At 45.5% G+C, this 25,089-nt stretch overlaps 1 protein-coding gene across 2 annotated transcripts in view; it reads left to right on the top strand.

Moving 5' to 3' along the window:
* Window positions 1-25,089, top strand: part of LOC141069330 (uncharacterized) — a 249,740-nt gene that overhangs the window by 210,349 nt on the left and 14,302 nt on the right. Inside the window, exons 5-6 of one of the 2 annotated variants that reach the window (XM_073558801.1) lie at window positions 1,447-1,569; window positions 24,315-24,424. In XM_073558801.1, the coding sequence (XP_073414902.1) occupies window positions 1,447-1,569; window positions 24,315-24,424 (233 nt within the window). The remainder of the gene's footprint in view (window positions 1-1,446; window positions 1,570-24,314; window positions 24,425-25,089) is intronic. The other variant, XM_073558802.1, reaches the window with a different exon arrangement.

Raw genomic sequence — 25,089 nt, 5'->3', positions numbered from 1 at the left:
TATGGGGACAGCATATGGGGGCAAATTCAATGGAGCATCTTATGGGGCAGCATATAGAGGCATATTCAATGCAGCATCTTATGGGGAAGCGTATAGGGGCATAATCAATGGAGCATCTTATGGGGGCAGCATATGGGGGCATATTCAGTGGAACATCTTATGGGGACAGCATATGGGGGCATATTCAATGGAGCATCTTATGGGGCAGCATATGGGGGCATATTCAATGGAGTATCTTATGGGGGCAGCATATGGGGCATATTCAATGGAGTATTTCATGGGGGCAGCATATGGGGGCATATTCTATGGAGCATCTTATGGGGCAGCATATGGGGAATAATCTATGGAGCATCTTATGGGGCCTATTCTATGTAACATTTTATGGGGCAGCATATGGGGCATAATCTATGGAACGTCTTATGGGGCCATAACCTTTATGGAGCAGCATATGAGGCATATTATTCTATGGAGCATCTTATGGGGCCATTATTAACCTTTGTGCAGCATTATATGGGGCATATTTTGTATGGCGCATCTTATGAGGCCCATCATGAACTGTATAGAGCATTATATGGGGCTCCTGATTCAATATGGCTATTCAAAAACATTTAGCCTACTGATGTCTCAATTAATTTTACTTTTATTGGTGTCTATTTTTATTTTTGAAATTTACCAGTAGCTGCTGCATTTTCCACCCTAGGCTTATACGCGAGTCAATAAGTTTTCCCAGTTTTTTTGTGGCAAAATTAAGGGGGTCGGCTTATACACAGGTCGGCTTATACACGAGTATATACGGTATATACCAACTGGTTAAGTACTTGAAATCTGGGACTGCCCTGCTGGATCCAGGCATATAGGAGCTATACCACCAATACAGGGCCTAAAGCAGTTACAGTGGGGAAAAAAGTATTTATTCAGCCACCAATTGTGAAGACTTACAGAAAAAGTTTGACCTCTGCCATTGCCAACAAAGGATATATAACAAAATATTGAGATTAACTTTTGTTAATGACCAAATACTTATTTTCCACCATAATTTGCAAAATAAATCTTGCCAAATCAGACAATTTGATTTTCTGGATTTGTATTCTCATTTTGACTCTCATAGTTGTGGCTACCTATGATGTCAATTACAGGCCTCTCTCAACTTTTTAAGTGGGAGAACTTGCACAATTGGTGGCTGACTAAATGCTTTTTTCCCCCACTGTATATTTTCTGACTCTTAAGAAGGTATTCTCCTGGTTACAGTTCTGCTGTCAGTATGATATGGCCGGCACTTCATCATTGCAGCCATGTATGAAATCAGAAAGGTCAGTATGAGTCCATTTTTTCTTCCTAGGTTTATGTAGCTTATACAGAAGTTTTTTTGAAATGTTTAAAGATTATGATTTGCAACAGGAGGCACAATTTGAATTACTTCATTATTCATTATGCTTGTTTTTGCAGGTAAAATGTGTACTTTGCATCAGCTTCTTATCATCCATTGCCAGCGTCATTGGACTTGTATTTAACAGCTGTGATCTTAATGATTTGCTGTGCATCTACCACTTCCCATGTATGATAATACATGTAAGTGTTGATATATGAAAGTGTTGATAGTTATGTTTAATGTGCTAGAATATATATGTAAAATATACATATACACATGTATAGATATATATATAAAACATACCTCCAAGCTTTTGAAGAAGGGAAAGAGGAACAAAGGCCACGCCCCAACCACACCCATTTTGTGACTAGTCACACCCATGTCCACGCCCAACCGCACTCATTTAGCATTGCTGATCACACTGACTGGTACTGGGGGCATAGTGGCTGGCATTATGGGCTCAGTGGCTGGTACTGTGGGCACACTGACTGGTACTAAGGAAAAGAAAGAAAGAAAACAGAGAGAAAAACAAGAAAATAGAGAGAAAGAAATAAAGAATGAGAGAGAAAGAAAGAACAGAGGGAAGAAAGAACAGAGGGAAGAAAGAACAGAGAGAGAAAGAACAGAGAGAGAAAGAAGAACAGAGAGAGAAAGAAAGAGGGGAAAGAAAACAGAGAGTGAAAGAAAGAACAGAGAGAGAGAGAAAGAACAGAGAGAGAAAGAAAGAACAGAGAGAGAGAAAGAAAGGGGAAAAAACAGAAAAATAAAGAGGGGAAATAAAGAAAGAACAGAGAAGAAAAGAAAGAAAGAACACAGAGAGAAAGAAAGAGGGGACAGAAAAAAAGAACAGAGAGAGAAAAAGAAAGAACAGAGAAAGAAAGAAAGCAAGAAAGAAAGAACAGAGAGAGAACAGATAGAAAGAAAGAACAGAAAGAGAGAGAAAAAAGGGGAAAGAAAGAACAGGGAGAAAGAAAGAGGGGAAAGAAAAAAAAAGAACAGAGAGAGAGAGAAAAAGAAAGAACAGAGAGAGAAAGAAAGAGGGGACAGAAAAAAAGAACAGAGGGAGAGCAAAAGAAAGAAAGAAGGAAAGAAAGAAAGAGGAGAAAGAAAGAATAGAGAGAGAAAGAAAAAGAAAGAAAGAGAAAAAAAGAAAGAAGGAGAACAGAGAGAAAAAGAAAGAAAGAAAGAAAGAAAGAACAGAGCGATAGAGAGAAAGACAGAGGGGAAGAAAGAACAGCGAGAGAGAGAGAAAGAAAGAGAAAGAAAGAAAGCTGAAAAAAATGAAAGAAAGAGGGGAAAGAAAGAACAGAGAGATAGAGAGAAAGAAAGAGGGGAAAGAAAGAAAGAAGTAAAGAAAGAAAGAACAGAGAAAGAAAAAAAGAAAGAGAGGAAAGAAAGAAAGAGGGGAAAGAAAGAACAGAGAGAGAAAGAAAGAACAGAGAGAGAGAAAAAAAAGAAAGATTAGAGAGAGAAAGAAAAGAGAGAGAGAAAGAAAAAGAGAGGGAAAGACAGAACAGACAATGAGAAAGAAACAGAGAGAAAGAAAAAACAGAAAGAAAGAAACAGAGAGAGAAAGGGGAAGAAAGATTCTATAAAGATACTATAGCAGCTGGCTCCCATTGTAATGCCCACCTGAGCCTCCCGATGCAGGACAAATCATGATCCGCTCACATGGCCGGCATCCCTGATTCCAAGGCGATCCTGCTGTCTGCGCTGTCGGAGGAGGACATGGTGATGGATCTGAAGCATTCCTGGTTCTGTCACAATCTCCTCATGAAATTACTTCATTTCCAGTCAGCTTCCAGCACATCACTTCCGGTGGAACGTCATGTGCGAGTTTTAAAGTGCTCCTCGGGGCTCCGCCGTGTACTCCTGTGTCCGTGGGAAAAGCCCACTTTGTATGCCTCGTACACACTTGGCTCTGCTCCGTACATCCAGTACCCATATGTCTCCAGCCCGTACACACATAGCTCCGCATACCCCATACACACGCAGCTCCGCTCCATACACCAAGTACACACACAACTCCGTACACCTCGTACATGCGCGGCTCCGCTCCATACACCTCGTACACGCGTGGCTCCGCTCTGTAAACACGCGACTCTGCTCCGTACACCCCGTACACACGCGGCTCTGCTCTGTACGCCCCGTACACACACGGCTCCATTCCGTACACCTCGTACACGCGCGGCTCCGCTCCGTACACCTCGTACACACACGGCTCTGCTCTGTACACCTCGTACACACGCGGCTCTGCTTCATACACCTTGTACACACGAGGCTTCGCTCTGTACACCTCGAACACACACGGCTCTGCTACATCCACACTGTATACCCCTCCTGACCCCACACATAAAATTACCTCATCCAGCACCATGACAACCAGCACAGCAGAGTCCTGCAGAGTGCAGACAGACACGGAGGCCCCTGATCATGTGACCCCTGACTCCTCCTAAAACACACAGCCCAGCCACATCATTGCAGGCTGCAGTGGATCTATCTGGGAGGGTGAGGATGGCGTCGGGTGGATGGGGGGCGTGGCAGCTCAGTGCAATGTGGGTAAAATAGTGTCCCGGGCGGGACGCGGGAGGGGGGTGTCAAAAATGGGACTGTCCCACGGGAATCGGGACGCTTGGGAGCTAAGATAAAATGGAAAAACAATTACTTAACAATGTAAGGATTCCAGGTCTACCAGAATGTATGTCAAGCTAGCAACAGACACTTTTCTCATATACACTGGGTTCAAAGTCTTAGATGAACTGTGTAATAGTTTTTATGCTGCTTTGAAAACTCCCATGATCCCAACATATTATTACTCCATTATAAATCACTGGTGAGGCCACATCTAGAATATAGGATCCAGTTTTGGGCTCCACATATTAAAAAGGATATTCAGAAGTTAGAATCAATTCAAAGGCAAGCAACCAGATTATTACAAGGGATGGAAGACCTCTCACATGAAGAGAGGTTGGAAAAGTTGGGCTTGTTTAGCTTAGAGAAAAGACGCCTCAGAGGAGACCTCATTTACATGTATAAATATATGTGTGGTCAGTACAAAACACTGGCACATGACCTGTTCCTTCCAAGGACCGTGCTGAAGACTATGGAGTAGAGTTGAGCGAAACGGGTCGAAAAATTTCAAAAGTCGCCGACTTTTGGTAAAGTCGGGTTTCATGAAGCGAAACCCGACCCTAGGGTGAGGTCGGCCACGAGCTCGGTGACTTTAGCGCCAAAGTCGCGTTTCAAAAGTTTGTTTTCCGCCCTTTTTCAGCCAATCAGGATCCACGGACACTGTGGGCAACGTGATGACATAGGCAGGGGTCACCACCATCTTTGAGAAGAGCATGCAAGTGATTGGCTTGATTTGGGGGGGCGTCACAGGGGGTATAAAAGGGCGTGCACGCCGACCGCCATGTTACTCATGCTGATCTCAGAATAGGGAGAGCTGCTACTGCTGCTGATTCTGTAGGGAGAGCGTTAGGCAGGGAAGAAGACACCAAAAACTGCTTCTGCTGCTAGCGATTTTGCCTGTACAACACACCAGTCACTGTGTGTGCAGTGCAAGTGGAGGCTATATTTTGCTGGATCAGCTGTGTTGGTTGTTAGGCTGCCTTACAAGGCTTCCTGATAGCTGCATTGCTGTTTTCCCACTGCTCTGCAAACTGCTTTTTTAAAAGCAATCCAAATTTTTTTTTTTGTCCTGGTGAGGTACTGAGTGTGCATTTTTTCACACCATACAGTGGTGTACGCTCTTCACACAGTACCGTGTAACGGCTGTTATCACAGCCACAGTGAAGCTATCTGTGTGTAAGAATAAGTCGAGGACATGTTCCGTTCTTACAGACCTCCACCTTCTAGCTTTGTCTGCTTTTCAAACAGTTAAGTATATTTGATGTTTGATCACATTCAAAACTATAGAGAGACAGCGTGTGTCGGTCCGTATACTTAAAAAACACGGAGCTTTACAATTTTACGGACACCGGACAGCGGTGTACGTGCACGCTCCTCTCTCAGTACCGTGTAATAGCTGTTATCACGGCCACAGTGAAGCTATCTGTGTGTCACTCTGTAAGAATAAGTCGAGGACATGTTCTGTTCTTACAGACCTCCACCTTCTAGTTTTGTCTGCTTTTCAAACAGTTAAGTATATTTGCTGTTTGATCACATTCAAAACTATAGAGAGACAGCATGTGTCAGTCCGTATACTTAAAAAACACGGAGCTTGACAATTTTACGGACACCGGACAGCGGTGTACTTGCACGCTCCTCTCTCAGTACCGTGTATCGGCTGTTATCACGGCCACAGTGAAGTATCTGTGTGTCACTCTGTAAGGATAAGTCGAGGACATGTTCCGTTCTTACAGACCTACACTCTAGGGAGATTCCTATTCTGCCCAATTCTATATACACCTTGTAGTTTGTCATACACTAGCCAATTTCTGCCTGTGACATAGCGGTGTGATATTAACTGGGCCTCACACAACAGTGTCCACAAGTGTGTTCAGAAATTCTACATCTCCCCTGTCCTATAGTGACATTTTTCACACCTGCGACATTGAGCCTGTGACATAGCGGTGTGATATTCACTGGGCATCACACAATCCAACAGTGTCCACAAGTGTGTTCAGAAATTCTACATCTCCCCTGTCCTATAGTGACATTTTTCACACCTGCGACATTGAGCCTGTGACATAGCGGTGTGATATTAACTGGGCCTCACACAATCCAACAGTGTCCATAAGTGTGTTCAGAAATTCTACATCTCCCCTGTCCTATAGTGACATTTTTCACACCTACGACATTGAGCCTGTGACATAGCGGTGTGATATTAACTGGGCCTCACACAATCCAACAGTGTCCACAAGTGTGTTCAGAAATTCTACATCTCCCCTGTCCTATAGTGACATTTTTCACACCTGCGACATTGAGCCTGTGACATAGTGGTGTGATATTAACTGGGCCTCACACAATCCAACAGTGTTCACAAGTGTGTTCAGAAATTCTACATCTCCCCTGTCCTATAGTGACATTTTTCACACCTACGACATTGAGCCTGTGACATAGCGGTGTGATATTAACTGGGCCTCACACAACAGTGTCCACAAGTGAGTTCAGAAATTCTACATCTCCCCTGTCCTATAGTGACATTTTTCACACCTGCGACATTGAGCCTGTGACATAGCGGTGTGATATTAACTGGGCCTCACACAATCCAACAGTGTCCACAAGTGTGTTCAGAAATTCTACATCTCCCCTGTCCTATAGTGACATTTTTCACACCTATGACATTGAGCCTGTGACATAGCGGTGTGATATTAACTGGGCCTCACACAACAAGGTCCACAAGTGTGTTCAGAAATTCTACATCTCCCCTGTCCTATAGTGACATTTTTCACACCTGCGACATTGAGCCTGTGACATAGCGGTGTGATATTAACTGGGCCTCACACAATCCAACAGTGTCCACAAGTGTGTTCAGAAATTTTACATCTCCCCTGTCCTGTTGTGACATTTTTCACACCTACGACATTGAGCCTGTGACATAGCGGTGTGATATTCACTGGGCCTCACACAATCCAACAGTGTCCACAAGTGTGTTCAGAAATTCTACGTCTCCCCTGTCCTATATACACCTTGTACCTTGTTTTACATTACTATATAGTTTGTGGGATTTTGTGTACATTTTTACCAAAAATGAGGAAGGCTGGTGGAAGAGGCTGTGGAATTGGGCAGGGGTTGCCAGCTGGTAATGATGGTGTTGGTGGTGGATCTGATGGTAGTGGCAAAAGCAAAATAGGACCGAATGCAGGAGGTGTTGAGCCTGCGTCATCGTCTGGCTCCACAAGGCCTCGAAGGCTTAGATTTCTAGGAGTTGGCAAACCTCTTTTAAAGCCAGAGCTTCAGGAAAAAGTTTTGGCTTACATTGTTGACTCAGCCTCCAGCTCTATCGTCTCCTCTTCTGAAGTTGTAAAAAATAAAAGCACTGAGTCGTCATTGGAGGCTCATGTTCATGAACCACACCTTTCCTTGTGTCCTTCACCCCAACCAAGATTGAAGGATGACGCAGGCCATACAACTGATTACTCCATGGAGCTGTTTTCACATACCATGCCTGGGTTATCAAGTGAAATGGTGAATTACCCAGGCCAAGATGAATCTGACATGGAGTGCACTGATGCACAGCCACTGATAGATGATTCTACTGGTACATTCAGTCAGAGCACTACATTGTCCTCTCAGTGTAATGAGCCAGATTCTGACCCTGATGAGACTCAGGTGCCCCTTTCCGCATACTATACCACCATACACGGTGACACAGAGGAAGGTGCACATGACATTGAAGAGGAGGTGATGGATGACCCAGTTGTTGACCCAGATTGGCAACCATTGGGGGAAGATGGTGCTGCTTCCAATAGCTCAGATGAGGAGGAGGAGCATCCACAGCAGACATCGACATCGCAACAGCTGTTATCTGGCAGGCCCGGAGCACTCCAAAGACAGGTTCCAAAAATCAAAAGAGTTGCTGGACAGCTTGTCCAGACGATCAAAATAGCACAGCGTGCTAGGCCGCAAAATGTCTTCCAAAGTAGGAAGAGTGCAGTGTGGCACTTTTTTGAACAAAATCCTCATGATCAGGCCAAGGTTATCTGTAAGAAGTGCGCAAAGACATTTAGCCGAGGGAAAAATCTGAAAAATTTGAATACCAGTTGCATGCTTAGACATTTAACCAGCATGCACTTGCAAGCGTGGACACAACACCAAACCTCAAGTACCACATGTGCAACTGATCACGAAGAAGGTAGTCAGCAACACTACATTGTTTCCCCCACTGTAAGCCCACCGGTTAGCACAGCAGCAAATGTTGAGGTGTCGTTGCAAGGCCAAAGCAGTCAGGGAATCCCACTGTTATATCAACGAAAGACTGAATCTAGGCCATCAGAAAGAACACCAACTGCATCACCATCATCAACCCTCTCTCAGTCCGCCCTCTCCACCGCTAGTTCCACCATATGCAGCTCTCAAGTCCAGCTCACCCTCCCAGAGACTATGAGTAGGTCAAGAAAGTACTCAGTCTCTCCTCCGCGTACACTGGGTTTGAACGCCCACATTGCCAAACTAATCTCGTTAGAGATGATGCCCTATCGGTTGGTGGAAAGCGCAGCTTTCCGCGAACTCATGGCCTATGCAGTACCACGCTATGACCTACCCAGTCGCCACTTCTTCTCTCGCAAAGCCATCCCAGCCCTCCACCATCATGTGAAAGACCGCATTGTCCATGCACTCAAGCAGTCAGTGAGTGGAAAGGTGCACCTCACAACAGATGCATGGTCCAGTCGGCATGGCCAAGGCCGTTACGTGTCCATCAATGCGCACTGGGTTAATGTGGTGGATGCAGGGTCCACAGGGGACAGCGGTGGAGGGACAGTGCTGCCTAGCCCACGGTATAGGAAACAGTTGGCTGTAGGCGTTCGACCCACCTCCTCCAGAAGCGAAAGCTTGTCCACAGAGCGCAGTCGTACGAGCACTCCATCTGCAGCTGCCACTGTTGCACACGAGGTGTCCCCCTATCGAGCAGCTAGTGGAAAGTGTCAGCAGGCTGTGTTGCAGATGATGTGTTTGGGCGACAGACACACCGCGGAGGTGCTGGCCGAGTACTTTCAGCGACAAACTGAGTCATGGCTGGGCAGTATACATCTTGAGGCAGGCAAGGTAGTTAGTGATAACGGCCGTAATTTTGTGGCAGCCATAGCCCTTTCAAAACTCAGCCACATACCTTGCTTGGCTCACACCTTGAACCTGGTGGTGCAGTGCTTCCTCAACAATTATCCAGAGTTAACAGCCCTGCTCCAGAAGATGCGAAGACTGTGCGCGCACATCCGCCGGTCGCCTGTACACTCCATTCGTATGCAGAAGCTGCAGCGATTGCTCCACCTTCCCAACCACCGCCTCATTATCGACATTGCAACAAGGTGGAACTCCACCCTGCACATGGTTGAGCGGCTGTGCGAACAGAGGCAGGCCATAATGCATTTGTGGGAGGATACACGGCCAGGCACTTTGAGAGCAGACATGGAGTTGACAGGTGTGCAGTGGTCGAAGCTGAAAGACCTCTGTAAAGTCCTTCAGTGTTTTGAGGAATGCACACGGCTGGTAAGCGCAGACGACACCATCCTAAGCATGAGCATCCCACTTATGCGTCTGCTCATGCAAACTTTGACGCACCTTAAGGAGCAGGCATCTGCAGCCAATGTTGAAGAAGAGGAAGAGGAGGAGGGAATCCTTGATAACATTCAGCCATTGTCTGCTGAGGGACCTCTCCTGGACGAGGTGGAGGAAGAAGAGGAGGAGGATGATGATGGGGATGATTACTTAGGGGAGGAGGATGCATCTCGTGGGGCAAGTGAAAATGTTGGCGTGGCAAGGTCTGGTACAGGGTTTGTGCGTGACTGGAGGGATGTGGATTTGCCAGAAAGTGCTCCTCCAACCAGCACTCGCAGTGCATCATTGACACCGGGAACATTGGCCCACATGTCAGATTATGCCTTGCAGATCCTAAAAAGGGACCCCCGCATTGCCAAAATGATGAACGATGACGACTACTGGTTGGCCAGCATCCTGGATCCACGCTATAAAGGCAAATTACAAAACATCATGCCACACGAGAACCTTGACCTAATATTGGCTAATAAACAAGCAACTCTGGTAAACCGGTTGGTTGAGGCATTCCCAGCACACAGCAGCGGTGATGGTTCTCACACGAGCCGTACGGGCCAGGGGCAGCTTGGCAGAGGTGTTCGTGGTGCACACAGCAGAAGTGGCGTTGGAGACAGGGGTTTCATGACAATGTTGTGGACTGATTTTTCAAGTACCGCTCACACAACTGGTAATACTGCATCGATGGAAAGTGACCGGAGACAGCAGTTGTCAACTATGGTTACAAACTACTTTTCCTCCCATATCGATGTTCTCCCGCACAGGTCATTCCCCTTTGACTATTGGGCCGCTAAACTGGACACCTGACCTGAATTGGCACAATATTCCTTACAGGAGCTCGCTTGCCCAGCTGCAAGTGTGCTATCGGAAAGAGTCTTCAGTGCAGCTGGATCAAGCCTGACAGAAAAAAGGACCCATCTGTCAACCCAAAATGTGGATGATCTAACCTTCATTAAAATGAATCATGCATGGGTTTCCAAGGATTTTGTCCCACCTTCCCCTGATGACACATAGGGTGACAGAAAAATGGCTTGCTTTGGTCCTCCTCTTCCTGGGACTTGAACAATTTCGCCTTTTGCATCAGCTGAATGTCCAACATCAACATATGCCACTTTCTAAAACTCCCTAACTGTGCTGCCTCCCCCCCCATGGCCGGGGTCACCACCTAGCGCATGAAACCGTGCGAGTGCCGCTGCCCTGGACAGGTGGGTAGGCCGACTCTTGGGCGTGGGCACTGGCACAGGGTCCCACATAGTGCAATCAAGTGTCTCTGACAGTGGTGGTGCACACCCGCCATCAGACACACCGCCATACTATGAGGGGCCCAGTGCCAGTACCGACTCCCACGAGTGGGCCCCCCTTGCATGGGCAGGGCCCCAGCATTTGCAATCTGTACCTCTCCCTGCTCCTCCGCTGTGTAGTCTGGGCCGTCAAATCCATACTGGGCCTGACACCGTCTGAGCCTGCCTCCTGATCTATAGACATATATTTTGAATGTGTACACTATGCTATCCATACATGTTAACCGGTGATACGGTACCCTTTCTCACCTTTGTGCAATCACGTGTAATCCATACTGGGCCTGACACCGTCTGAGCCTGCCTCCTGATCTATAGACATATATTTTGAATGTGTACACTATGCTATCCATACATGTTATCCGGGGATACGGTACCCTTTCTCACCTTTGTGCAATCACGTGTAATCCATACTGGGCCTGACACCGTCTGAGCCTGCCTCCTGATCTATAGACATATATTTTGAATGTGTACACTATGCTATCCATACATGTTATCCGGGGATACGGTACCCTTTCTCACCTTTGTGCAATCACGTGTAATCCATACTGGGCCTGACACCGTCTGAGCCTGCCTCCTGATGTATAGACATATATTTTGAATGTGTACACTATGCTATCCATACATGTTATCTGGGGATACGGTACCCTTTCTCACCTTTGTGCAATCACGTGTAATCCATACTGGGCCTGACACCGTTTGAGCCTGCCTCCTGATCTATAGACATATATTTTGAATGTGTACACTATGCTATCCATACATGTTATCCGGGGATACGGTACCCTTTCTCACCTTTGTGCAATCACGTATAATCCATACTGGGCCCAACACCGTCTGAGCCTGCCTCCTGATCTATAGACATATATATTGAAAGTGTACACTATGCTATCCATACATGTTATCCGGTGATACGGTACCCTTTCTCACCTTTGTGCAATCACGTGTAATCCATACTGGGCCTGACACCGTCTGAGCCTGCCTCCTGATCTATAGACATATATTTTGAAAGTGTACACTATGCTATCCATACATGTTATCCGGGGATACGGTACCTTTTCTCACCTTTGTGCAATCACGTGTAATCCATACTGGGCCTGACACCGTTTGAGCCTGCCTCCTGATCTATAGACATATATTTTGAATGTGTACACTATGCTATCCATACATGTTATCCGGGGATACGGTACCCTTTCTCACCTTTGTGCAATCACGTGTAATCCATAGTGGGCCTGAGAACAGCTGTCGAGCTGTTAAGCAAGCTACAGCACCTGTGGTTTGCACACATAAGTTTTTCATTTTTTCAGGAATGACGGTTAGGCCTAATTCCGGAACTGCGGTTGACCTGCACTTACTGGGAAATCATAGTTCGTGGGTAATAATTTTAATCCCAGATCCCCATCACTAACGTTGTTCAGCAGGTTGTCTGCACCTGTAAGCGACAAACGCTGGCCTTTTCAGTGTAGCGCACATGCAGCCACGGACATGTAAGGGCATGACACACCAGTTATTGGCCAATCTCACGTGCCAGAGCCTCGCGTGTCCCTCTAGTAAGCCGGACTCGGACCGCGGGGCATGACGGAATTAAGCTTGCAATGTGTGCATCTTTTTTGTTGCTGGATGGTTGAGGTTGCCCGTGTTGAGTCAAATTACGCCGTAGGCTCCACTCCTGGTGGTGCCCTTCTGGACATTCCTTTAAGGTTCAGCTTTGCAACCATACTGCCCACGTAAAACAAACATTTTGCCTTCATGAACGCTGTTTGGAGGGTCGTGACTCGTGGGAATAACGCCGCCCAATCAGTTAACCTGCTAGAGAGATCCTTCGTTGCTCCCAAGCATGACATCACACTCCCTAGGAGGAAGGTAATGCCACTGTGGCGACCGTACTCCTGGGGGCGACACAAGTGCACTGATGCCCAGCCACTGCTCGATGAATCTGCTGGTACATTGACCCAGATCACTACATTCCCCTCGCACACTACACGGCCTGAATCTGACCCTGATGAAACTCAGGTTACCCTTCCCATATACAGTTCCATCTTACACGGTGACAAAGAGGAAGCTGCAGATGAAAGTGCAGGTTCGGCCCACCCGCCGTCAGACACACCACCGTACTATCAGGGGCCCTGTGCCAGTGCCGTTGCCAACGAGTGGGCCCCCCCTGCTTGCTCAGGATCACAGCACTTGCAAGGTTGAAATACTGTGCAGTGAGATGGAAGATGGGGACGACGAGGAGTCCAGACTAGTACAGGGATTCCCTAGCGAGGAGACTCATTTCATTGTTTTCAATGTTGGGACAGCAATTTTTGGGGAGCACTATACTCTGGAGAATGATAGATGGGGCCCACCATACACTGGAACATTCCAAAGGTGGACATTAGACAATGGAGCAGCATTTACAGGGCCCATTATACACTAGAGCATTAGAAATGGGGCCCATTATGTTTGGAGCATTATTTGGGCCCATAAGAAGGTGGAGCTTCATCCATTGGGACCAACATATACTATAGCATTATGTGGAGCTCATCATATACTGTTTCAAACATTATATGGGACCAATGATTCTGTATGGAGAAATAGATGGGCCTCGTCATGCGATGTAAAAAGTGAAGTATTTTTCATTGTACTATACCGCTATTTCTCTGCCGTATCGGAGCATGATGAGTTGTGGTATGTGTTAAAGGGGCGCTCTTTCGCCCCGGGCACATGAAAACCTGGAGCCAGCCCTACCCCCCCACAACTTTAGCCAAATAACCCCCATTTTTCAGTGCGTAACTAGTATTATGAAGCTTAAGTAAGAAGAATTGATGCTTTTAGCATTCAAAAGGGCACTGTTGGTGTGTTTCCTGTCCTCCTCTCACTGCCGACTTTTATTCCCCATTGACTTACATTGGGTTTCGGATTTCGGTCGGACCCCCGACTTTTCCCTATAGTCGGCCGATTTTGCTCGACCCGACTTTTGGAAAAGTCGGGTTTCATGAAACGAAACTCGACCCTAAAAAAGCAAAAGTCGCTCAACTCTACTATGGAGTATTCTTTACGGGTGTAAGAAAGGTGATTCTGACAGCTAAATAAGAAACGGTTCTTTACAGTTTGAGCAGTCAGAATGTGGAATACCGACCACAAGAGGTAGTAACGGTCGACACTATAACAGCTTTTATAAAAGGGCTGGACAATTTCCTTGATACACTGAGGGTTGTACTTAAATTATTAACAAAATATACAAATGGTGGAGGAAGGATGAACTTGAAGGCACTAGGTATTTAGTCAACCTTTTTAATTATGTAACTATTTAACTAATTGTCAGTTGAATCCAAACTTTGCCAAAATTATGCAAGCAAACTTATTAATCTCTGGGATATCACACTGGGAACACCTCCAAATAGCCATAAACCATAAACCTGCAAAAATTGGTGCTGCTGGTATTTATGGTTATTATTATAAACAGACTAATCAGTGAGAATATTGCCATTCCATAAAAATATTTCTTTCTAAACGCCAGGGTCAAAGATCAGATCTTATACTTTGCACTGTTGAGGGGCAACACCCTGAAACATGCAAGTTGAGATTCTGGTTTGGCTTTTATCATAAGTCATGTTGCAAGGCTCATTAAAGAGTCAGTATTGACTTAGGATCAAGCTTCCAACAGGCTGCGCTAGAGTTCTAATCCTCTTCCTCTCTGAAGAGACAATTTGCATTTATAAGCACCCGAATGCCTTAAAATATGCAACTCTATTAAACAATACTATCAGCGCTGTGAGCCAAGTAAACAATATTACCACCAACGAGAAAACAAAAAAACCCTATAAAATTTTTACTTTTAATTATTTCAATTAAGAGTAATTATTAAAAATTCATTAGAAGATAAAAACTATGAAAAAGAAACATGTTCTAAGTCCTTTTTTAGGGGGGGATGTTCAGACAACATCCACAGGCTAAACTAGTTCTTTTGGTCCTTTAAGCACCTTTTGTTTAAAAGTAGGGGATGGATACATAATCATGAGCCCACTAATGGGCCCCTACTTCTAGAAGTGAATATTAAGATATGCACTGATGGGTATCTTGTGCAATTCATTCCGGTTTCTCTAAGTTGAAATACATGGGGGGGGATATCTAGCTTACATGTTTTCTTTAAGATATTTTGCTGCCTGTACAAAGCAGCGCAGACAGCAATGCAACATGCAGGTCATTGCACTGACACGCAGATGCGCTCCATCCTCCGGAAATCATACCTGGCCCGGCAGGAAGCTCAGTGTGGAACGCACTTGCGCTCTGTTTGCTGGAAGTGCGCTCAGCCGGAAAGATGGCGTGGAACGCATGTGCGTTCTGACAGCTGGAATCTCGCATGTGGCCGGATACAAGATATAAGATAAGCACCGACGGAGCACAAAACAACATGCACATTTGAAAAAGCTATTGTGAACCCCCCCCTCCTTTAGAGAACAGGAAGTGGAAATTACGATAGCCTCATTATAAATAGATACTCCTGTAGCCGACTCTTACCTATCTCCTACTATGGTGCACTCCTATCTTGGGTCCCCTGATGAGCCCTGATAATGGGAGGGGGCGAAACGCATAGGGACAAGGGACATCATAACACTGGAAATTACCTAAATCAGATAAGTTGTTTGACTGTGTTGATTATCAAATAAGTTCCCTCTGAATTTAAAGCTTCACATTTATGTCTAAGAGCACCCTAATTGTGTTCTAAGGTGTCATATATACATTTTCTAGGCTTCTTGAATATTTTTGGATCTACCTCAGGCACATGTGCAGTTTATTATATGTGGCACCAAAACTATGTCAAAATTACTGTGAGGTTCAGCTACTTGATTCATTCTAAGCAACTGCACTTTTTTTTTGTGATATATCATTATGACTACATTACCATGATGGATTGCTATGGAGACTAAAAGGCTGGAGGGACTGCTCCAAAATATTTGCACCTTGGGACCATTCTCCTAGCAGGGACTAGTCCACCAAAAATGTAATACCCTAATCTAGAGTTATATCACAATATATAGCTTCCCTCAGAGTCATAGCCTAGGGGCACCAAAGACAATTTACGGTAACTGTATGCTGGATGTATGTTGATTTATTGCTATAGCTCTATAATGGGGCATGCAGAGACTTCAGGGGACTGCCGACTTGAGCGCGGGTGCCACATCGAATCTTAGGGTGCCAACCTCCGTTGCTAGGTAGGACTACAGCTAAAAGGGACCTATTAAGGTCATTGTAGGATTGACATACCAAATCCCATTCAATTCCCTTCTTTACAACTGTTGTTTGAACATCCCCCCTATTAAAGGGCTTGGGAGATATTTCTTTTTCGCAGTTTCTTTTCTTCTAATGAATTTTGAATAATTACTGTTAATTGAAATAATTAAAAGATACATTTTATAATGGGGTTTTTTGTTTTCTCTTTGGTGGTCTTCTCTAAACATATGCCCACTAAATATTACCTGGTTTTTGTAAACAATATTACCACCAGACTACCCCAATAAATAATACTGTAAGCAGGTTGTCATGAACCATGAACCATGCCAAGGTGAGAACTAGCAATAAATAATACTATCAGCGCAGAGCCCTCGAAAGACAATAATGCCAGTAGAGTGCCACATCAAGTATTCAGTAGAATTTATTTCATGGTAACCATGAGATTAAACTTTAAATATAAAAGAATAGTACTCAATATGTAAATGGATACCATTATAATGTAAAAAAAACAGAAGCAATAATAAATAAACGGTAGCATGTCTCTAAGAGCCCTGGTAGCCACTGGGTGGTCACGCACAGAAACATATAGAAATATACACTCACTGGCCACTTTATTAGGTACACCTGTCCAACTGTGTGTTAAGACTTAATTTCTAATCAGCCAATCACATGGCGGCAACTCAGTGCATTTAGGCATGTAGACATGGTCAAGACAATCTCCTGCAGTTCAAACCGAGCATCAGTATGGGGAAGAAAGGTGATTTGAGTGCCTTTGAACGTGGCATGATTGTTGGTGCCAGAAGGGCTGGTCTGAGAATTTCAGAAACTGCTGATCTACTTGGATTTTCACGCACAACCATCTCTAGGGTTTACAGAGAATGGTCCGAAAAAGAAAAAAAATCCAGTGAGCGGCAGTTCTGTGGCCGGAAATGCCATGTTGATGCCAGAGGTCAGAGGAGAATGGGCAGACTGGTTCGAGCTGATAGAAAGGCAACAGTGACTCAAATTGCCACCCGTTACAACCAAGGTAGGCAGAAGAGCATCTCTGAACGCACAGTGCGTCGAACTTTGAGGCAGATGGGCTACAGCAGCAGAAGACCACACTGGGTACCACTCCTCTTAGCTAAGAACAGGAAACTGAGGCTACAATTTGCACAAGCTCATCGAAATTGGACAGTAGAAGATTGGAAAAACGTTGCCTGGTCTGATGAGTCTCGATTTCTGCTGCGACATTCGGATGGTAGGGTCAGAATTTGGCGTAAACAACATGAAAGCATGGATCCATCCTGCCTTGTATCAACGGTTCAGGCTGGTGGTGGTGGTGTCATGGTGTGGGGAATTTTTTCTGGGCACTCTTTGGGCCCCTTGGTACCAATTGAGCATCGTTGCAACGCCACAGCCTACCTGAGTATTGTTGCTGACCATGTCCATCCCTTTATGACCACAATGTACCCAACATCTGATGGCTACTTTCAGCAGGATAATGCGCCATGTCATAAAGCTCGAATCATCTCAGATTGGTTTCTTGAACATGACAATGAGTTTACTGTACTCAAATGGCCTCCTCAGTCACCAGATCTCAATCCAATAGAGCATCTTTGGGATGTGGTGGAACGGGAGATTCGCATCAGGGATGTGCAGCCGACAAATCTGCGCCAACTGTGTGATGCCATCATGTCAATATGGTCCAAAATCTCTGAGGAATGCTTCCAGCACCTTGTTGAATCTCTGCCACGAAGAATTGAGGCAGTTCTGAAGGCAAAAGGGGGTCCAACCCCTTACTAGCATGGTGTACCTAATAAAGTGGCCAGTGAGTGTATAGCATGGACATTTTGTGAGTATCGTGAAGTCATTTTAAAAGTCAGTCACCATGAGTCCCCCATCTCAGGATAAAATGGATACATCAAGAACAAAAGTGAGGGTGGACAAATCTGTCCTTGAGAATGTGAGGCTCACACAACAGCTAATACCAAAGCTCATAGGTCCAGAGACCCAATGTTTTGCCAATCAAGATTACAAGAAAAATTGGCAACCATCAGACTGAAACACAAACCCATCAACTACTGGTAAACAGCAATTTAAAGGGAGTCTGTCAGCAGGATTTCATACCCTAACTATTGTAGCAAACAGACTTGGCACTCAGATGGCAATATTTTGTGAGAATAAAGTTCCTTTTTTTTGCATTCATTGTTGTTAAACGTTTTCGCTCCTGCTAGGGACCTTCATCAGAACTGAATGAAAAGAAGAAGGGGGATGTACAGAAAAAAAAGGAGGGGTTATCAAAAAAATCATACTGACAAATAGATCAACGCGGTCAGATATAATAGTATACATAGAGAAGGCTAATCACATGTCAAAGCGTCATCATTAGTAGACAATACACAGTTACCACTGTAACCTGTCTAGAGACAAGAAATAAATGTATAACCCTCAGGAGCAAAGTAAAGAGAAAAAGAAAAATGGTAATATTACGGGTATAATGAAACAAAAGAAATAAAGAGAATGTGAAGGTTACACCAGTTGTTATGGTAAAAGGATATAGAGTTTAGAGTTGTGCGAATTTGTTTGGATTCCCTCTTATTTGGCAAGCTATAGCGCTTACCGAATAAGCTGCAGGGGGAACCCGGCTTTCTGGATCACTCCAGCTGATGAGCGCTGCAGCTGAATGTGGTACGGCTGTGTCACAGTCACAGTACATGCACAGTCTGCCTGTTTGTTTGGCTCTCCAAGTGTGTGCTGTGACTGTCACACAGCCGCGACACATGCAGCTGCGGCGGCGATCAGCTGATCAGCCGGCGCCATCCAGGTAGCCGGGTTCCCTCTGCAGCTTATTCGGTAAGCGCTATATCTTGCCGAATAAGAGGGAACCCAAACAAATGCACTCAACTCTAATAGGGTTATTCTGTAGAGGACACTGGTGATAGAGTCCAGCCTGCTAGTCCACTTGGAAAATGATAAATAGGTGCAGAAATCCTAGTATTCTCAGTGCAGACTTCCTGTAGTATGTTGGTGGATCTAAGCGGTCTCAGTATACCTGGGGGAGTGAGGTTAGGAATAGGTTAGTGCTATGTAAGGTGCGGCACACAGAGAGTACAGGAGGATAACATAGAAGAGATGAGGATATGTGGCAGCCCTAGTTGTGTCCAAACATGTAGGAAAAAGAGTTTACCTGAATGCTGGAGTGATGGAGGAACCCGGGTAGACTAGCACATGGTATTGCTAGCTGTGTCGCTTACGTGAGCGCTGTGTGCAGTGTGGGTTTCCCCGGTTTAAGTGACGTCCTGACCCGGAAGTGTGGGTACCATGTGACGGTGCCACGTCATCGGTTCATGTGATCGCATCGCATCTTCTAGTAACGTGACCGCAGGGCATGAGGTTAGCTTATGTGGGATTGGGCATGCACAGTGCAGTATGCAGTTGATGACTTAGCGGGGGCGTGTATCGGCAGTACATGGTACTGGCTGCAACATCAGCGTTGGTAAATGAAGGAGAATGTTACGTAAGGTGAATGCACAGCCATATAAATGATAATATAAGGGCAATATGGTTAAGAGTGTTCCAGCATAAATGATTTACCCGAGCTGCTGTAAGACTTATGGCATGTGGATGTGTCACAGGAATGGGATATTATGGCTGTTCATATATGATGTGCAGCATGATAGACAGTATGGGTAGTGAGTTGGATACTGAGTGCATAGGGACATACTATACCCTAGGAAGTCAGAGTAGATCAGGAATAGATGAGAGAGGATATCTAGCCATTCTAGGGGGAATGAGAGAAGTGGTTAGTCCATTATTTCATACATATTGCTACAGTACAAAACATATCAATAGTACAGATAATCAACACAAGTACAGGATATATCAATTGATGTCAAGCAGTCTTATTTGATATGGACCTTTTAAAGAAAGCTTGCTGTATCATAGTCTCATATTATTTAGAGTCATTACAAACACAGTGATCTATTTCAAGTGTTTATTTCTGTTAATGATGATTATGGCTTACAGCCAATGAAAACCCCAAAATTATTATCTCAGTAAATTAGAATAATTAACAAAAAACACCTGCAAAGGCTTCCTAAGTGTTTAAAAAGGTTCCTTAGTCTCTTTCAGTAGGCTCCACAGTCATGGGGAAGAATGCTGACTTTACAGATGTCTAGAAGGCCATCATTAACACACTCCGCAAGGAAGGTGTTGAGTTTCCCCCACTGCACAGGGGGACTCTCAAGCCATGACCTCTGCAGTCTCCCATTCTTCTGCAGCCACAGAGGTTCCTGCTCAGTAGAGACATCGTTCCCAGCGTCTTGCCCAGGTTAATGCTAGGCATCTGTTTGCTTCTCCTGGCTCAGCTATAGCACCATTCATGAGTCAGCAGCGAGCAGACACTCCTAGGACTAAGGCTAGTTTCACACTAGCGTTTATGAGCGCAGCGACGCCTGCGCACAGCCGCCACTAAGCCCCGCCCCGTGCCGCGCCTCCGCCGGTAGCTCCGCCCACCGGCGCATGACGCTGCATGCGCCCTGCATCCCCTATCTTTATCACTGGGGGCGCAGGCCGTGCGCAGTATGCGTTTGGCGGCGCATGCATCCTTTTGACGGTGCACCGACCTGCGCCAAACGCAACCTGCTGCAGTTTGGTTGCGTCGGCGCACCGTCAAAAAGGCGCATGCGCCGCCAAATGCATACTGCGCACAGCCTGCGCCCCCTGTGATAAAGATAGGGGACGCAGGGCGCATGCAGCGTCATGCGCCGGTGGGCGGAGCTACCGGCGGGGGCGCGGCAGGGGCAGGGCTTAGCGGCGGCCGTGCGCAGGCCGTCGCTGCGCTCATAAACGCTAGTGTGAAACTAGCCTAAGTCCTGCTTTTCTCCTTCTGAGAAAGCCCGTGAGACGACCGCTCATTGGTGGTCGGAGGTCACATGCTCAGGTCGTTTTGCAGCTCGGATTGGACCATCAGGAAGGTCCCGGAAGGCTGCGCCTATAAAAGGATTGCACGACCGCACGGCCGTGCGCTAGTATAGTCTGAAATTTGTAGTGTATGTGTGATGATGGATGCTTGTGAAACGCTGACTGACTCATTATGAAACCCCTTCCCTCTGATACGCATGTTAGTAGGGTAGTGACACTGCCTAGCGCCGCAGTGCTCCTAGCACCTATCGCATGTTAGCGCCAGTGTGCGCCAAGCTACATTAGATACTACGGTATTGCACATTCAGCAACTACAGTCAGAGCGGGGCTGTGCGCCATTAAGGCGCTTTAGAGACCAAAAATTAGGCTGGTTAGTGGTGTCCGCCAGAGCTGTGCTGTATGTACTTTGTGCGGTATTCGTCTATCAGCTGCACCCTGTGACTGTTAAGAGGGCACAGCATTCAGTAAGGGTCTCTTCTTGGCGTTGAGTTGCGGAGCTGAACGCTAGTGGGTCTAGAGGGACTCTATCCCCGTGTCCTTGGGCAGGGTCCTGTGACCAAAACACTAGCATTCACTCTGTGGTATCGCGGCCCTGTGATGCCCTTTCCCGGGGAAAGACCTGGCTAGTCATTGCTTGCGTTGAGAAACATGTGATGGTGTCTCCGTGGCATGTGTTTTGCATGTTTTTACATATTTCCCATAAGGGATGGGGGCATTGCTCTAGAATCACTGCGTTGAGAAACATGTGATGATGTCTCCGCAGTGTTGGATGTTGATCTCCATGAGTTCATTCATCCTCATTTTTCACAGTCTTCTACTAGGCATTGCTCCTACTAGCCAGTTTCCTACTCCACACTGATGAGGGGCAATACCCCGAAACAGCTGTCTGTGGATGGATACCATGTTTTGGCATAGGTGGTTTCCTTCATTGGAGACTGCCCTTCCCGTGGTTGTTCCTTTCCGGGGAAAGACCTGGCTAGTCATTGCTTGCGTTGAGAAACGTGATGGTGTCTCCGCGGCTTGTGTTTTGCATGTTTTTACATATTTCCCATAAGGGATGGGGGCATTGCTCTAGAATCACTGCGTTGAGAAACATGTGATGGTGTCTCCGCAGTTTTGGATGTTGATCTCCATGAGTTCATTCATCCTCATTTTTCACAGTCTTCTACTAGGCATTGCTCCTACTAGCCAGTTTCCTACTCCACACTGCTGAGGGGCAATACCCCGAAACAGCTGTCTGTGGATGGATACCATGTTTTGGCATAGGTGGTTTCCTTCATTGGAGACTGTCCTTCCCGTGTTTGTTCCTTCCCGGGGAAAGACCTGGCTAGTCATTGCTTGCGTTGAGAAACATGTGATGGTGTCTACGCGGCTTGTGTTTTGCATGTGAAACGCTGACTGACTCATTATGAAACCCCTTCCCTCTGATACGCATGTTAGTAGGGTTTAGAGTTTCTAGTCAGCGCCAAGTAGTGATACTGCCTAGCGCTTCAGTGCTCCTAGCACCTATCGCATGTTAGCGCCAGTGTGCTCCAAGCTACATTAGATACTATGGTACTGCACGTCCAGCAACTACAGTCAGAGCGGCGCTGTGCACCATTAAGGCGCTTTCCAGACCAAAGCTTAGGCTGGTTAGTGGTGTCCGCCAGAGCTGTGCTATATGTACTTCGTGCGGTATTCGTCTATCAGCTGCACCCTGTGACTGTTAACAGGGCACAGCATTCAGTAAGGGTCTCTCCTTGGCGCCGCAGTTGCGGCGCTGAACGCTAGTGGGTCTAGAGGGACTCTATCCCCATGTCATTGGGGCAGGGTCTTGTGACCAAAACACTAGCATTCACTCTGCGGTATCGTGGCCCTGTGAAGCAACAGGGTCCGCCTTCTATTCACCGGGTGAAGTTAACCCGTGTGTGTTTGCTATACCGCCAGTTTCCGTCTGCCATTACCGAGCAGCAGTCTACCATCTCTGCATGGTGGACCCCGGGCTGTGAACGCACCTCATTTCCATCTTTTATTATTTGGTGCGTTCTGCCAGCCCTAACAGGAGGTAAGCCAAAAAAGGTCATTGCTAAAGAAGCTGGCTGTTCACAGAGTGCTGTATCCAAACATATTAATGGAAAGTTGAGTGGAAGGAAAAAGTGTGGTAGAAAAAGGTGCACAAGCAACCGGGATAACCGCAGCCTTAAAAGGATTGTTAAGAAAAGGTCATTCAAAAATTTGGGGGAGATTCACAAAGAGTGGACTGCTGCTGGAGTCATTGCTTCAAGAGCCACCACACACAGACGTATCCAGGACATGGACTACAAGAGTCGCATTTCTAGTGTCAAGTCACTCATGACCAATAGACAATGCCAGAAGCGTCTTACCTGGGCCAAGGAAAAAAAGAACTGGACTGTTGCTCAGTGGTCCAAGGTGTTGTTTTCAGATGAAAGTAAATTTTGCATTTCATTTGGAAAACAGGATCTCAGAGTCTTGAGGAAGAGTGGAGGGGCACACAATTCAAGGTGCTTGAGGTCTAGTGTGAAGTTTCAACAATCAGTGACGGTTTTGGGAGCCATGTCATCTGCTGGTGTATGTCCACTGTGTGTTATCAAGACCAAAGTCAGCGCAGCCATCTACCAGGAAATATTAGAGCACTTCGTGCTTCCCTCTGCCAACAACCTTTTTGGAGATGGAAATTTCATTCTCCAGCAGGTCTTGGCACCTGTCCACACTGCCAAAAGTACCAATAACTGGTTTATAAACATCAGTTTCACTGTGCTTGATTGGCCAACAAACTCGCCTGACCTTAATCCCATGGAGATTCTATGGGGTAATGTCAAGATGAAGATGAGACACCAGACCCAACAATGCAAAAGAGCTGAAGGCTGCTATCAAAGCAACCTGGGCTTCCATAACACCTCAGCAGTGCCACAGGCTGATCACCTCCATGCCACGCCGCATTGATGCAGTAATTGATGCCAAAAGAGCCCCAACCAAGCATTGAGTACATTTACTGAACATACATTTCAGTAGGCCAACATTTCGGATTTTAAAATAATTTTTCAAGCTGGTGTTATAAAATATTCTAACTTACTGAGCTAATGACTTTTGGGTTTTGATTGGCTGTAAGCCATAATCATCAACATTAGCAGAAATAAACACTTGAAATAGATCCCTCTGTAATGACTATATAATATATGTTTCACTTTTTGTATTGAAGAACTGAAATAAATGAACATTTTGATGATATTCTAATTTTGTAAGAAGCACCCGTAGATAAGATACTTTCTATGTAATAGGCTGTAATCCCAATTCTTATTCTTTGGTTCTTACAGGAGAAGGAGTTTAACATATATTGCTGCCTTATTGCACTGAACATCTTGGCATTGCTTCTATCTTTTTTTGCATCATGCATTGGGAAAGTGACTCTTGGATTGAAAACAAGGTAACTATAAAATAAGAAATTGGAAATATAAAGTAATACAGAATTTTTCCACATCCTCATTAGAACTGCATTCAAAATGTGATAATTCATGTATTGAGACTGCAGTCAGGTATCTAGAGCTGAATTCATATGCTGCAGGATTTGCTGCAACTGAAAACCGGTTTATATTAATCTCAATGGGGTTGTTTCAGAGGAATTGTACAGTTGCAAAAATGTCCACAACTAAACTGATGTCAAATAAGCAGTGTGAACATACCCTAAGGTTCCATTCTGGCATACACTTTGCCAGATATCCATTGTAGGTTGCTCGATCTTGTGGTGGGAGATGTATATCAATAGCATCAGGTCCTGTGGATATTTGATCAGAAAATAAAGAAACTCAATCAGAAGGACCAACCCTACTAAGTCGACAATATGGGCATGTGGGTCATGGGAAGCTGAATAAAATTATACCTTGATATCTGTGATCTGATGTTTTATTTCAGAGAAATACACATGTTTCTTGATATGTAAATGAGCTGTGGGCCGGACACTGATCTGCATGAGAATCTGCCTCCAGAGATTATTTTAAATTAAAGGGGGCATAACCAGTGCGAGACATTTAGGTGAGGAGAGGAGACTGCCAGTCATTACACGTCTCACACTGCTAATGCCTTGTTTCTTTT

This window comes from Dendrobates tinctorius, unplaced genomic scaffold (assembly GCF_039654945.1).
Source record: "Dendrobates tinctorius isolate UK_male_01 unplaced genomic scaffold, ASM3965494v1 ptg000258l, whole genome shotgun sequence".
In the NCBI taxonomy this organism is placed as follows: Eukaryota; Metazoa; Chordata; class Amphibia; order Anura; family Dendrobatidae; genus Dendrobates; species Dendrobates tinctorius.
This window is presented reverse-complemented; position numbering and strand designations above follow the sequence as displayed.